The 14,854-nt window shown below is 43.0% G+C and overlaps 1 protein-coding gene across 1 annotated transcript; it reads right to left on the reverse strand.

The window, feature by feature from the left end:
- Positions 1 to 4,195: 4,195 nt before the first annotated feature.
- TCEAL7 (transcription elongation factor A like 7) lies at positions 4,196 to 4,580 on the reverse strand (the record flags this gene model as incomplete). Its single annotated transcript, XM_081115334.1, has 1 exon — positions 4,196 to 4,580. One exon carries the CDS (start codon positions 4,578 to 4,580, stop codon positions 4,302 to 4,304), a length of 279 nt encoding a protein of 92 aa, XP_080971460.1. The 3' UTR covers positions 4,196 to 4,301.
- Positions 4,581 to 14,854: the final 10,274 nt, after the last annotated feature.

Raw genomic sequence — 14,854 nt, forward strand, 5'->3', positions numbered from 1 at the left:
AAATTTAGACAGTGGGTAGAAAGAAGGAATAGGTAAAATCCAAAGCAGGAATAGGGTAAGAGAAACAGGACAACAAAAGGGGAAAAGTGAGGAAGAGAGTTTTGGCTTAAGGGTAAATGTGAAATAGAGAGAAATGATGCTAAAGGAACGATGAAAATAGAGTGTAGAACACTAATCCCAAAATAAAATAAAGAAAAATAAAAAAAATAATAAAAAATAAAATGACACTTGAAAAAATGGTAAAAGGATAGCAGTAATACTGGTTAAAAAAATGTAGTAATTAAAAAGGTAAAATCAGGTGATGAAAAAAAAATAAAAAAAAATAAAATAGGTTCTTAATGAAATGGTGAAAAAAGAATTAAAAAAATATATATATAAAAATATTCGGAAGTGAAGGTGCTTCAGATCTTCCACTCTTCTTTTTGGCACGCCTCAGTCCTGCCAGGCATTCAGGGGAGTGTTGAACTTCCCTGCGATACACTGTCCCTCCGTGCAGTAAACCACAGACCTGATTTTAAGGCAGGTTGTATTTTTTTACCAGACTGCCTTTATTTGTGATCGCAAAAGAGACAGTTCGTGGCTCTGCCTCTGGGTGGCAGTGTGTCTGGATTTACCACCGAGGCTCTAAGTCCTCTCTATCAGTAGGGTTTTGTCCTCTATGGTATTTGAAACTGATTCGGGAAAGACCACTGCCCAGAGCTGGTTCCTTGCCACTGTCCGCTGTTTCCCAGGCTCCCCAAAAAGAACTTTCCCCTACAGGCTCTGCGAATGACCCCAACTGGGGAATCCCATGCGCTGGGTTTAATAATCAAATGCACGGATCTAAGGGGAACTGTAACAAGAGCCTGATAGTTGTGCGAATTCGCAAGCCTCCACCTTCCAGGTCTGCGCACAGTCTCCGCGCGCGCAGTCTCCGCGCGCCCACTCGCCCCTGGCACCAAGCAGCCAGCAGATTGGCAAAGTCCAAGGCTGCTCCTTTACATCCAGTCCAGCTATGGGCTCATTTTTCGCGTTCCCTTCTGCCAGCAGCCCTGTGGGGCCCCTTCCCCACTCTCGGGTCACGCTGGTCCCAGTGGCTGCGGACTCTGTGGGGCGCAGATTCCGCCCCGCGCGCGCGCGCGCGCGCGCGCTCGAGTTCGGTCCTCCCTCCAACCCGAACTGCAAACCGCACCTTTAGGGGATGTCCAACCTTTCCGTGAGAAGAAGCAGTGCTCGTCTGAGATCACGCAATCACGCTGCTTGAGATCCCTTGTTTCCAGGTTAGTAGCTGGTCTCTGGATGCCGGCAACAATCACCCAAGATGGCGCAGTCTCCGCTGCTTAGCTGGCGCACCAGGAGAGGCTTCAGCCGCAGTCTCCAACCGTCCTTTTTTTTCCCCTGGGGGGTTCTCAGTCTTTCCTAGCTGCAGACAATCTCTCAGCTGAAAATCCTCTACCTATTCGGGCTGAATGTTACCCGTTTCAGCTGCTCACCCTTATCTGCTCCAGGACAAGGCACAGGACATGTCCGCTTATACCTCCGCCATTTTTCCTCCCCGGGGTCTTTTTTTTTTTATTCCAGATGAATTTTTGGAGAGTTCGTTCTAGATCTCTGAAGTATGCCGTTGGTATTTTAATGGGAAGTGCATTGAATTTATAGATTGCTTTGGGTAGTATGGACATTTTAATGATGTTGATTCTACCAATCCATGAACACGGTATGTTCTTCCAACTGTTTATGTCTTCCTCTATATCTTTTTTCAACGTCCTGTAGTTTTCTGAGTAGAGGTCTTTTACCTCTTTAGTTAAGTTGATTCCTAGGTAGCTTAATTTTTTTGGTGCGATGGTAAACGGGGTTGTTTTTATAATCTCTCTTTCTGAAAGTTCACTATTGGTGTATAGAAATGCCTCAGATTTCTTGGGGTTAATTTTGTATCCTGCTACATTGCCAAATTCATGTATTAAGTCTAGTAGCTTTTTGATGGAGTCTCTAGGGTTTTGTATGTATAATATCATGTCGTCTGCAAATAAGGACAGTTTTACTTCCTCTTTTCCAATTTGGATGCCTTTTATTTCTTCTTCTTGCCGAATTCCAATGGCTAACACTTCCAGTACTATGTTGAACAGGAGTGGTGAGAGGGGGCATCCCTGTCTTGTTCCTGTTCTTAGGGGAAATGGTGTTAGTTTTTGTCCATTGAGTATGATGTTGGCTGTGGGCCTGTCATATATGGCTTTTATTATGTTGAGGTATGATCCTTCTACTCCCACCTTGCTGAGAGCTTTTATCAAAAATGGGTGTTGAATTTTGTCAAATGCTTTTTCTGCATCAATTGATATGACCATGTGGTTTTTTTCTTTCAATTTGTTTATGTGATGTATCACATTTATTGATTTGCGGATATTGTACCGTCCTTGCATCCCTGGGATAAATCCTACTTGGTCATGGTGTATGATCTTTCTGATGTACTGCTGGATCCGATTTGCTAAGATTTTGTTGAGGATTTTGGCATCTATGTTCATGAGGGATATTGGCCTGTAATTGTCTTTCATTGTGTTGTCTTTACCTGGTTTTGGTATTAGGGTGATGCTGGCTTCATAGAATGAGCTTGGAAGTGTCCCTTCCTCTTGAATTTTTTGTAGTAGTCTGAGGAGGATAGGTTTTAGTTCTTCCTTGAATGTTTGGTAAAACTCCCCTGTGAAGCCGTCTGGTCCTGGGCTTTTGTTTGCTGGAAGCTTTTTGATGACTGCTTCAATTTCTTCCATAGTTATTGGCCTGTTGAGATTTTTAGATTCTTCCTGATTGAGTTTTGGAATGTTGTATTTTTCTAGGAATTTGTCCATTTCCTCCAGGTTGTCTAGTTTGTTGGAGTAGAGCTGTCCATAGTATTTTTTAACAATCATTTGTATTTCTGTGGGGTCTGTTGTTATTTCGCCTCTATCATTTCTGATTTAGGAGAGAGATTATTCCTTTAGATCTATTTCCTGAATCACTTTGTATAATTTACGTATGCCCCAAAGACTCTTCTGAATGAGTAAGGCAGGCCTGCCAGGAGCCTTCAGGAAGAGAATATTTCATGAGAAAAGGGAAACAAAACCTTAGTCCTTAGATTTAGAGCAAAAACTCCGACTATAGCATGCTATCTTTTTCTCAACCCTTTATCAGATTCCGACCCCCAAAATGGACTCATCAAGTCTGACTCCTATGGGGAGGAGGGATTGTGGCACTGGAAAACCAAAAGGGGCTGTTTTGCTAACAACAGGTATTCCTAGGACAATCCCCACCTGTGTTAAGTGTCATTATAAAGGAGACTGAGGCTTCAGAAAGCAGAGTGGGGAGTTCAACCCACTGGGGACTCCAGGTAACTCAGTGGGGATTTGGCACTCAGTTCCAGTGCCCCATCGGCAGTGGGGCCAGCAGAGAGCAAAGGACCCAGCAGACTTGGCAGGACCCAAGGGAGACAGGGGTGGAGCTCAGCAGCACAGGACTGGCATGGAAACTCCTACCTCCCTGCCTGTTGGACTTGTTCTGGATCAGGGGTTGAGTCATGCCAGGGCCCTCCCTCAAATTACTATGTTCTGTGGTGGGTTGGGGTCCTACACAGCTGGGAACATGAGCCCACCAAGCACAACTCCTTTCTTCTCCACAGCTGCCCTCTGAGGCAAATGTTTTCCCCATGAAAAGACCAGGTCTCAAGCAAGTGTGTCTGTAATAACTGCCAGTTTTATTCCTCTGGCTAAGAGATCCAGAGGTGATTTAAAGTTTATATTCCTAGCTCTGTTATAAGAGTTTATTAAGTCTTTCACTGCCTTTCAAATGCCATTTACAAGTTCTTTAGCTGTGTCTGTTTATTTTTAGCTTTTTGTGACACAAATAATACACACACATATATAGATATTCATTTTTTTTGGAAATGAGAAGATACAGATAGGTTAAAAAAAGATATAAAGTACAGACCACACAGTCACTATTAATGGTTTGGTGTATAATAATTCAGACTTTTTGCATTATAGTGCATAAATGGTCATTATATGTGTGTATATATAATGTTTTACAATGTATTTTTTTCCATTTACAATATTCAATGAGCATCTTCTCATGCAAATGAATGAAACATCCTATTAAATGAATGAGACTGGGTCTAAAGATGAGATGTTGGTAACAAGAGTCATATGTAAATCAAAGGAATATTGAAGAATTGGAGTAAAATGATAGCAAATATTTAGCAAGAAAATCCACACCAAAAGAACCCAGTGGTAGCTATATTAATAACAGAAAATAACTGAATTCAGGGGGAAAATGCATCAAATGTGAAAAGGAGGGTCTCAGGAATGCCGATGGTTAGAATGCAGAGCCCTAAACTCCTTTCTCAGACCCCTTATCTCTTCCCAACACCTTTCCATCTCATCTCCCTCTCTTGTCATTTCTTCATTATTAAAATGCTTGTAATCTATGTCCTCTTTAAATTCCTCGAGAGACTGAAGCAGTCTTTGCCTAAAAGTCCCTTCAGTTTGCTGGCATTCACATTCTCCATAGGGGCATTCTTCTCTCTTTGGCATGGGGCTCTTGGCTTTCCCTTCATTTTCTTTGCAGGGTTTTTGCATGATGTAGTTGTTTCCTGCTTAAGTCTAGGGAGAAAATGCAGAGTAAAATTGCTTGTCAATTTCTCTTTGAAGCAAGATGCTCACCTAATTCCCCACCTCTGTCAAACAGGTCCAGCCCTCATAAGTTTGAGATTCTAACCCTTCCCAAACCTCCCCCATTCTCTACTTTCCCCTCCCTCAGCAACCCAGCAGACAAGGCTAATGGCAGACCAAGAGTGAGCTGTGAGCCAGCAAATTTTAACAGCTCTCTACCTTCCCAACACTCACCCGCAGAGACCCAGGTCTAGTATTTCCCTCTCTCTGACCTGTGAGAAATAGGGATAGTTTCTTCCTCTTTTTCTTGCCTGGAGATGTCTGAGAATCCAGATCCTGGGACCTGCAGACAGAAAGGAAGGGGGAGGGGAAAGGAGAGTTCTCTGGGGGATTCACCAGCCCCAACGGTAAGAGGAACGTTATTATTTGGAATCCAGGACCCTCATAACCATCGTTGCCCAACATTTCCTACCTCCTGGCTCCCCTCCGGTCCCTATCCCTTCCTCCTGGATCTCTGTCTCCACTCCCAACCCCCTAACCCTTGGGCCTAGTCCTTGCAAGGCTCACTGTTCCCTCCCTCCCCACCCTCTCAGGCTGGCGTTGAATGAGACGAATTATTTTATATCTATCTCTAAATTTCTCTGTCTGCATTCCAGAATTCCAGCCGTTCTCCACACACCAGCCCACACCTCGTTTCCTTCAACAGAATTGGAGAGAGAAGGATATGGATAAAGAGAAAGCTTACCAATCTGAGAGAGGCTGATTATTTCTAAACTGTCATTGAATCTCTGAGTGTCTTTCAGGAGACTTCCACCTACTTCAGCCTCCCCTCCTACCCCCTTTCAAAAAATACAATTATCTCCGATGAGACTGCAGAGATTTGGGGAAAGCCATTAGATTCAGCCATTATCACCCCAGGGGGACCAACGGTTCCCTCACACCAACCTGCTGGGATTTAAGGAATTCACGTCCTCCTTCTCTAGGCCACAAGCACCAATGCCTGCAGGGCAGTAAGGAGCTGGTACCCAGAGGAGAAAGAAACCTGAGAATATAGGAACTTCATGTCAGCTCTTGGTCACGTGAGTATTATGTCATCCTCCAACTCTGGTCCCTATTTTCCCCTCCCACCAGCTGTGCTGCAGAAGTGGAATGGCTAATCAACTTCCCACCCCCCCACCACACCCGGCCCTGTCACTCATTTTTGTCATTGTTAAAGCCAGAAGTCAAAAGTGGCCCCTTTTTTCTGTGGATAAAATTTTTCTTTCTCTGATTACCAGAGAAGGGCTGCATCTTCCCATAGTCACATTAACCATTGTTACTTTTTAGTGGCTGTGTTGACAGAGAGGATTAGTCATTCTCTTCTAAGCCACAGGAACAGAAAGGTAACAGTCTTCCCCCCACCCTACCACCCACCAGTCAGTAATAGCCACCATTTCCTCTGCAGTTCAATTCTTGAAACTACAGACAAAAAGGGGCCATGTGCTAACCTGACAAGTTCAGGAGAGTCCTGCATGTCGGCCTTACAAACTCAGAGACCTAAAGTAATCACATACAATGGTCTGATATTAAAACTTTTAAACTAAAAGTGGCTCATGGTAGGTAGTCACGTCCTAAGACAATATTTTTCCCTAACGAAGGTCAATCTTCATCTTAACTAAGCCTGTCTGTTGTCTTTTTGCATCTAGGATAACATACCTGATAAACTTGCCTTTGCAATAACAAAGTAATTTACTTCCCCACCCCTCATCCCTCAAAGCACAGGCATTGCACCAGAGCAGACTGCAAATCATGTTAATTGTTGACTGTTAACTATCCTGTATTCACCTATGTAAAAGAAGCATATATCATTTTACTTTTTATCCAATCCCAGAGGTTTCCCCTCTTTGCCTTCTCCCACCTCCCTAATCTATCACCAATGAATTTCATTGTAATGTATAAAATAAGATGCAAAACTGCCACTTTCTGGAGCACTTTCTCAAATCTGTTGAGATTTTGCTTCCTTGAAATTGTCAGTTTGGCTCAAATAAACTCACAAAAATTCTCTACATGTTTGAATATTTCTTACATTGACAAAACAAAATTGGAACAGGTAGGGTAAATTGAAAAACTCAATGATCGGGATTTTGTTTTTCACCTTTGTTCTGGTAATTTCTTATCCTTTTCTATAAATTTATTGTATTTTTTAATAATCAGAAATATAACAACAATCAGAAATAGAATCCAAATATGCACATTTGGAAAAAAGATTCAAAATAGGAAGCTAAAAAGACCCAGCCACCTGTTTCTGTTGCTGAGTCATAAGATAAATATAAACCCTCCAGGCAGACACATTTTTTGAAGTTTAAAATGTACAGGGCAGCTGGATAGGCTACCCTTTTGAAGCACTCTTAGATATGTGAAACACTTTCATTACGTGAGCTACTGAAGCCATAATTCCACAGTACCTTGCCCTTCGATTTTTTAGATCTCAAAAGTCAGTCATAAAAATTTACTAGTTCAACCTCAGTATCACGTACTCTCTATCCCAGTTTGTACCAAGCCCTTTTATTTCCTTCAATGAGGTACTCAAAAAATCCTACCTTTCCTCAACACTCTCATTCAGAATCAGATAGCTTTTCATCTCCATCCTTAGACCTTATTCAGCCACAATGGGTAATTAGAAGCACTAACAAAAACTGGCCACTTTTCAGACACTAATTTTTTTGTTGCTAAGGATTTTGATACTAATCTAAGTGTATTTGTTGTTGATTTGTTAGCTTCAAACAGATGCAACATTAAGAGGGATGTGTTCTTAAAATTTGTTTTTAGGCCCAGCTGGTGTGGCTCAGTGGTTGAGGGTAGACCTTTGAACCAGGAGGGCATGGTTTGATGAACCAGGAGGATTCCAGGTCCTGGCACAAGTGTAGGTTTGCTGATTCGATCCCCAGTGTGGGACATACAGGAGGCAGCAGATCAATGATTCTCATCATTGATGCTTCTATTTCTCTCTCTCCCTCTCCCTTCCTCTCTGAAGTCAATAAAAATATATTTAAAACAAGCAAAATACAAACTTGTTTTTAGGAAGACTGTGGCTCATTATGAATGCAAAGTTGCCACTAACCAGTTTGATGTACTGGTAAATGGTTCCAGAAAATACTTTAAAAGAGAGAAGAGGTCTTAAAAAGAATGAAATATTGTTATCACAGTTATTAAGGAATGGTTAGTTGTGATAGAGGCCAAAGATTTGTTGGTGGGGTAGGGAACTCCTGAATCCTCTGTAAACAGCTTTTCATGCAGTTGGTTAGACTTATGGTTTTCAAATGGCTGGAGGGCTACAGGTGCTGAAGATTTTGACATTATTAGTGAGAAGTATAGCTTTGAACAGATCTGAGTTTGAATTAATTGCATTTACTTACCTATTGTTTAACCTGAGATTTAAAGATTGGATATTTAAAGTTCCCTGTGCCTCACTGGGCTGGTGTGGCTCAGATGGTTGATTGTTGAACTATGAACTAGGAGGTCACAGTTCCATTCGGGTGAGGACACATGCCCCAGTTGCAGGCTCAATCCCATAGAGGGCATGCAGGAGGCAGCCGATCAGTAATTCTCTCTCATCATTGATGTCTCTATCTCTCTCTCCCTCTCCCTTCCTGTCTGAAATAAAAAATATATATGAATAAAAAATTAAAAAAATAAAGTTCCCTGTGCCTCATCTACAAAATGTGGCTAGTAGTTCTAAGTACTTTACAGAGTTGTCATGATTAAATGATATAATTTATGTAAAGCATTTAGTACATGACTAACAAATATCAAGTGCCCTAATAAACAACAGGTTTCAGTGATTACCTCCTAAGAATCTTAGGAATCCTTCCAGTTCTCACTTTGGTTCCATTGCCACTCCAGTAATGCAAGAAGCCATAAATTCCTGGATCACTCCAGAAACATTTACTGATCTCCTTGTCTTACATCTTGCCACCTTCAATAGAATAATGATGCCAAACAACAGATATACTCATATCACTGCTCTTCATTATTTTACTTCATTCTCCAAAAATCCCATTAGATAGGGACATCTTTCATTGATCCTCTAAACATTTCACAGAGTACATCTCTGTTTATAAGTTAAAGCTTGTGTGAAAATACATGCAAATATAAGCAAAGTAAGATATTGAGTTAGATTTGAGCTTTTTTCCTGGTAATGGCTGATGGGACTCATAAGTAATGACAAAGAGACATTATGTGGAAAGGTTAGAGGTGGGAAGCGAGAGTACACCATTGTATAGTTCTTACATAAATTGGTATAGTAGTACCTGAAGCTAAATTGTAGTAAGTTAATAATGCATATTATAAACTTTAGAGTAAAAACTAAAAATAAAGTCAAAGGTTATAGCTAATCATCCAAAGTGGAAATAAAATAGTAAAATAGCGTTAATTATTTTTTAAAATATATTTTATTGATTTTTTTTTTTTTACAGAGAGGAAGGGAGAGGGATAGAGAGTTAGAAACATCGATGAGAGAGAAGCATCGATCAGCTGCCTCCTGCACACCCCCTACTGGGGATGTGCCTGCAACCAAGGTACATGCCCTTGACCAGAATTGAACCTGAGACCCTTCAGTCCCCAGGCCGACGCTCTATCCAGTGAGCCAAACCAGCCAGGCTAATTATTATTTTTTAAAGCAGAGATAGAGGGAAAAAGGAACAACAATGAAAAGATGACATATGAAAGCAAATAGCAAAATACTAGATTTAAATCAATCACATTATAGTTACAATAAATATTCATTGTTTAAGTTTTCCAAGTAAAAGTGAGAGATTGAAGGATTGGGTAAAAATTCTAACCACTTATACACCAATAGTGAACTTTCAGAAAGAGAGACTAAAAAAACAATCCCATTTACCACCGCACCAAAAAAATTAAGCTACCTAGGAATAAACTTAACTAAAGAGGTAAAAGACCTCTACTCAGAAAACTACAAGACGTTGAAAAAAGAGGTAGAGGAAGACATAAACAGATGGAAGAACATACCGTGCTCATGTATTGGTAGAATCAACATCATTAAAATGTCCATACTACCCAAAGCAATCCATAAATTCAATGCACTTCCCATTAAAATACCAATGGCATATTTCACAGATCTAGAAAACTGTGGTACATCTACAGGATGGGATACTATGGTGCTGTAAAAAAGAAGGAACTCCTACCATTTGCAACAGCATGGATGGAACTGGAGAGCATTATGCTAAGTGAAATAAGCCAGTCAATGAAGGAAAAATACCACATGATCTCACTCATTCATGGATAATAAAGACCATTATAAACTTATGAACAAAAATAGATACAGAGGCAGAACAGCCTCAAACAGACTGTCAAACTCAGCAGGAAGTCCGGGGAGGGTGGGAGGGCAGGAGGGGAGTAAGAGATCAACCGAAGGTTATGCATATAGGCATAACCAATGGGCATAAGACACTGGAGAGTAGGGGAGCCCAGGGGATTTTCAAGGGTGGGGAAAAAAAGGAGACATATGTAATACTCTTTGTAATACTTTAAGCAATAAAACTAAAAAAAAAAGATATGAATTAAGCAAGTCTTGCAGAAAAAAATTCTAACCACTTATGTAATCATTATGAGAAGCCCACTTTAATATAAAGACACAAATGGGTTAAATAGTAAAAGAATGAAAAAAATAGTATGGAAACATTAGTCATAAGAAAATGGGGGTGGCTAGATTAATATAAGCAGAGTTGATTTCAGAATAAAAATATATATATATACAGCCATCATCCCCTCACCCAGGCTGGCCAGGCACCCCAGTGGGGACCCCCACCCTGATCCAGGACACCCTTCAGGGAAAACCAGCTGGCCCCCACCCATGCACCAGGCCTCTATCCTATATAGTAAAAGGGTAATATGCCTCCCAGCACTGGCATCAGCGGAGCCGCGAGGCCTCCCAGCACCAGGATCAGCGTGACAGGGGGCAGCGCCCAAACCCCCTGATCGCCCTGCGGCTCTGTGTGTGACAGGGGGCAGGGCCAAAACCTCCCTATCCGCCCTGCTCTGTTCGTGACAGGGGAAGGTGCCCAACCCCCTGATCAGCCCTGCTCTGTGCCTGATAGGGGGGAGCTCCCCAACCCCCTTATCGGCCCTGCTCTGTGTGTGACAGGGTGCGGCGCCCCCCCCCCCCCACGGGCCCTGCTCTGTGTGTGACGGGGTAGAGCCATAACCTCCCCATTGGCCCTGCCCTGAGTGTGAGAGTTGCGGCGCCCCAAACACCTGATCGGCCCTGCTTTGTGGATGATAGAGGGCGGCACCCCAACCCCCCCCCCCACGGGCCCTGCTCTGTGTGTGATGGGGTAGAGCCATAACCTCCCCATCGGCCCTGCCCTGAGTGTGACAGTGGCGGCGCCCCAACACCCTGATTGGCCCTACTCTGTGGGTGATAGAGGGTGGTGCCCCAACCCCCTGATCCGCCCTGCCCTGAGTGTGACAGGGGGCGGTGCCCCAACTCCCCTATTGGCCCTACTCTGTGAGTGACAGGGGGGAGCTCCCCAACCCCCTGATTGACCCTGCTCTGTGCGTGACAGGGTGCGGAGCCCCAACCCCCCTGATGGGCCCTGCTCTGTGCGTGACTGGGGGTGGCATTGCAACCTCCCAATCTGCCCTGCTCTGTGCATGACAGGGGGTGGTGCCCCAACTCCCCAATCGGCCCTGCTCTGAGCCTGACCAGGGGCTGCACCTAGGGATTGGGCCTGCCCTCTGCCACCCGGGAGCAGGCCTAAGCCAGCAGGTTGTTATCTCCCGAGGGGTCCCAGACTGCGAGAGGGCACAGGCCGGGCTGAGGGACCCCCCTCCCCCCCGAGTGCACAAATTTTTGTGCACCGGGCGTCTAGTACTTAAATAAAAGATTAAAAGTACAATATGGTAAGAAAGGAGGGGGTGGAAATAGAAAGAGATTTACCATGAGTTGGAAATTATTGTAGCTTAGTGGTGAGTACATCAGGCTACATTATATTTTTCCAAATGACTTTGAATATATTTGAAATATCTACACTAATAAAAGAGAAAAATGGTAATTGGCGTACGGCGATACCCTTTTCATTGGCTAATCAGGGCTATATGCAAATTAACTGCCAACTATGATTGGCAGTTAACTGCCAACTAAGATTGGCAGTTAACTGCCAACTAAGATTGGCAGTTAACTGCCAACAAGATTGCGGCTACTTTGCATATGTAGGCACAATGCAGGGAGGCGAAAGGGAAAGCAGGAAGAAGCCCCCTGCCACTGACAGTGATCGGAAACCCAGCGGGGAGCTAAGAGCTGGGGGGCAGGGCAAAGGCCGCCCTGGGGCCGCCTTTGCCCTGCCCCCCCAGCCATGATTGGAGAATCAGGCGCCTTTGCCGCCCTGGCCAGTGATAGCAGGAAGTAGGGGTGGAGCCAGCGATGGGAGCTGGGCACGGTTGAAGCTGGCAGTCCCGGGAGCTAGGGGTCCCTTGCCTGGGCCTAAAGCGAAGCCCACGATCGTGGCGCCCCCCGCTGCCACTGCAGGTCCCCGCTGCCCGGGCTGGACGCCTAGGCCAGAGGCGTTAGGCCTGGGCAGGGGCGGAGCCTGCAACCGCGGGGAGCTGGGGGTCCCCTGCCCAGGCCTGACACCTCTGCCGGAGGCCTCAGGCCTGGTCAAGGGGCCGATCCGGTGATTGGTGATCAGAGAGTGATGAGGGTCAACTCCTCTGGCCGAGGCATCAGGCCTGGGCGGAGGGCTGAGCCGGGGATTGGGGGGATATGATGGTCCCCTTGCCCAGGCCTGAAGCCTGGGTCAGAGGTGTCAGGCTTGGGCGGGGGGTGGAGCAAGCGATCAGAAGGCGATGGGGGTCCCCTGCCCAGGCATGATTCCTGGGCCAGAGGCCTCAGGCCTGGGTTGGGGGAAGAACCAGTGATGGGGGGAAATGAGGGTCCCCCCATTTCTGACAGAGGCGTCAGGCCTGGGCAAGGGCCAATCCTGCGATTGGAGGGTGATGGGGTCAACGCCTGAGGGCTCCCAGTATGTGAGAGGGCACAGGCCGGGCTGAGGGACCCCCCCTCCCCGCTGAGTGCACAAATTTTTGTGCACGGGCCTCTAGTTCCATAATAAAAGGATTTTTTTTTTTAAATACTATGACAAATTTTAAAAATTAAGCCATCCAATGGGAGAGGTGTTTGCCACACATATAACTCACAAATAACTCATATCCAGATAAAAATATGCTGATGGGAATGTAAATTGATGCAATCACTTTGGAAAATATTTTGTCATTATCTACTAAAGGTGAAAATGGATACCTATGACTTAGGAATTCCACTTCTAATATGTACCTGTCAGAGATGTACAAACTTGTTAATGATAGCATTATTTATAAGTAACTTCCGAAACCGGTTTGGCTCAGTGAATAGAGCGTCGGCCTGCAGACTGAAAGTTCCCAGGTTCGATTCCGGTCAAGGGCATGTACCTGGGTTGCTCGGGCATATCCCCAGTGGGAGATGTGCAGGAGGCGGCTGATCGATGTTTCTCTCCCATCAATGTTTCTAACTATCTCTCTCCCTTCCTCTCCGTAAAAAATCAATAAAATATATTAAAAAAATATATAAGTAACCAAAAATTGGGAAATAATATCCATAATGATGAAGATGAATAAATGCATTATATGTTATATTCATGCAATGATATAATATATGCAATAAGAATGAACCAGATCTATACATAAAAACATGAATGGTGTTTATTAACATAATTTGAGTGCTGTAAGAAAGATCAAATGAGTAAAATCAGTGTGATTAAATTTATATAAAATTAAATCATAGGCAAAAGTAAATGGTTAGGAATGCAGATACAGGTAAAAAACTATAAAGAGAAGCAAGGAAATAATTCCGGTAAAATTTAGGATAGTGATTACCTCTGGTGAGAAGGGAGGATTTTGTGATTAATAAAAAAATCGTCAGAGGGGGCACAGGCGCTTGCAAATTTCTATTTCTTAACCTCGGTTTATTACATGTTACATGGGTATTTATTTTATAATTATTCTCTTATGGTTATGCACTTTTCCATAGATGTGCTATATTTCACAATTTAATGATAAAAGGAAGAAATGCTATTGAGATAATTAATTAACATAGGATGATATAAGTTTTCCTAATCCTGTAAAGAGATCCAATATGGGTTAAACATTTAGATATAAAAACAACAACAAAAGTCTAGGAATAAATAATAAGAGAGAGGTTAACTTAAGTGTACTTAAGGAATGGGGAAAACTTTCAAAAACATCAATAAGGACTGATACAGCAAGGAAAGGTATTCAACAATTAGAATGTATGAATATAGAAATTCAAGTTTTATGTGAATAGGAAGTTTCCTATACTACTTCTGGAAATATAAAATGGTACAATGATTCTGCAGGCAAATGTAGCACATCTCAGGTTTTAACTAAGTAACTAATAAGGAACATGTTAAAGAACAATGGTGTAAGATTTCTAACTGAAATTTTTTATCCTTCAGCAAAAATGTATTGAGCACTTGATCTTTACATGAGCTTTGTTGGTGAAAAGCAACCTTAGTTTAAAAAAGAAAAAGCAACAACTTGAAAACAACCAAAATGTTCACCAATCTCCCATAAAACATAGTTATTCATACAATAGAATAGTATGTAGCCATTTAAAAAGATCACATAGATCTAACATATACTCAAGTGAAATACTGCCAAGATACATTGCTAAGAATAAAAAGAATATAAAATATAAAAATATATATACCATACTGGTCACCATCTTTATCCCTGGATAATGGAATTAGAGGAATGATAGGTCCTTATACCTTTGGAACACAATGAAAGGCAATTACAGTGATTTATTGTATGTCCACTGATATGTTTCAGTTTGCAGGTGGATAGGTAGGTGGGGAGAACACAAACGCCAACTACAAGGTATTTGCCCTCTAGAGATCTCTGAGAACCTCACCTTTGGTGATTTCCTGTTATAGACCAAGCATACTGCCCCGAAGGTAGTGTAGGCCAGTAGCCTATCCCATGTGACCTCTTGCCAGCCTATGAGGTAAAGATTGTTTCCTATATTTTACAATTGAGAAATCTGATGCTTGTCCATGATTATAGAACAGTTTATCTGCCTGTGTTTTTTCCTCCATGCCCATTTGCCTTAATTATCAGCCATTTCCTGGGGGACCCATATCTGGGCTTCTTAACAGCTCCTTGATGATCACCAAAAATAGATGCTGAGT

This window comes from Myotis nattereri (genome assembly GCF_964212035.1).
Source record: "Myotis nattereri genome assembly, chromosome: X".
Lineage (NCBI taxonomy): Eukaryota > Metazoa > Chordata > Mammalia > Chiroptera > Vespertilionidae > Myotis > Myotis nattereri.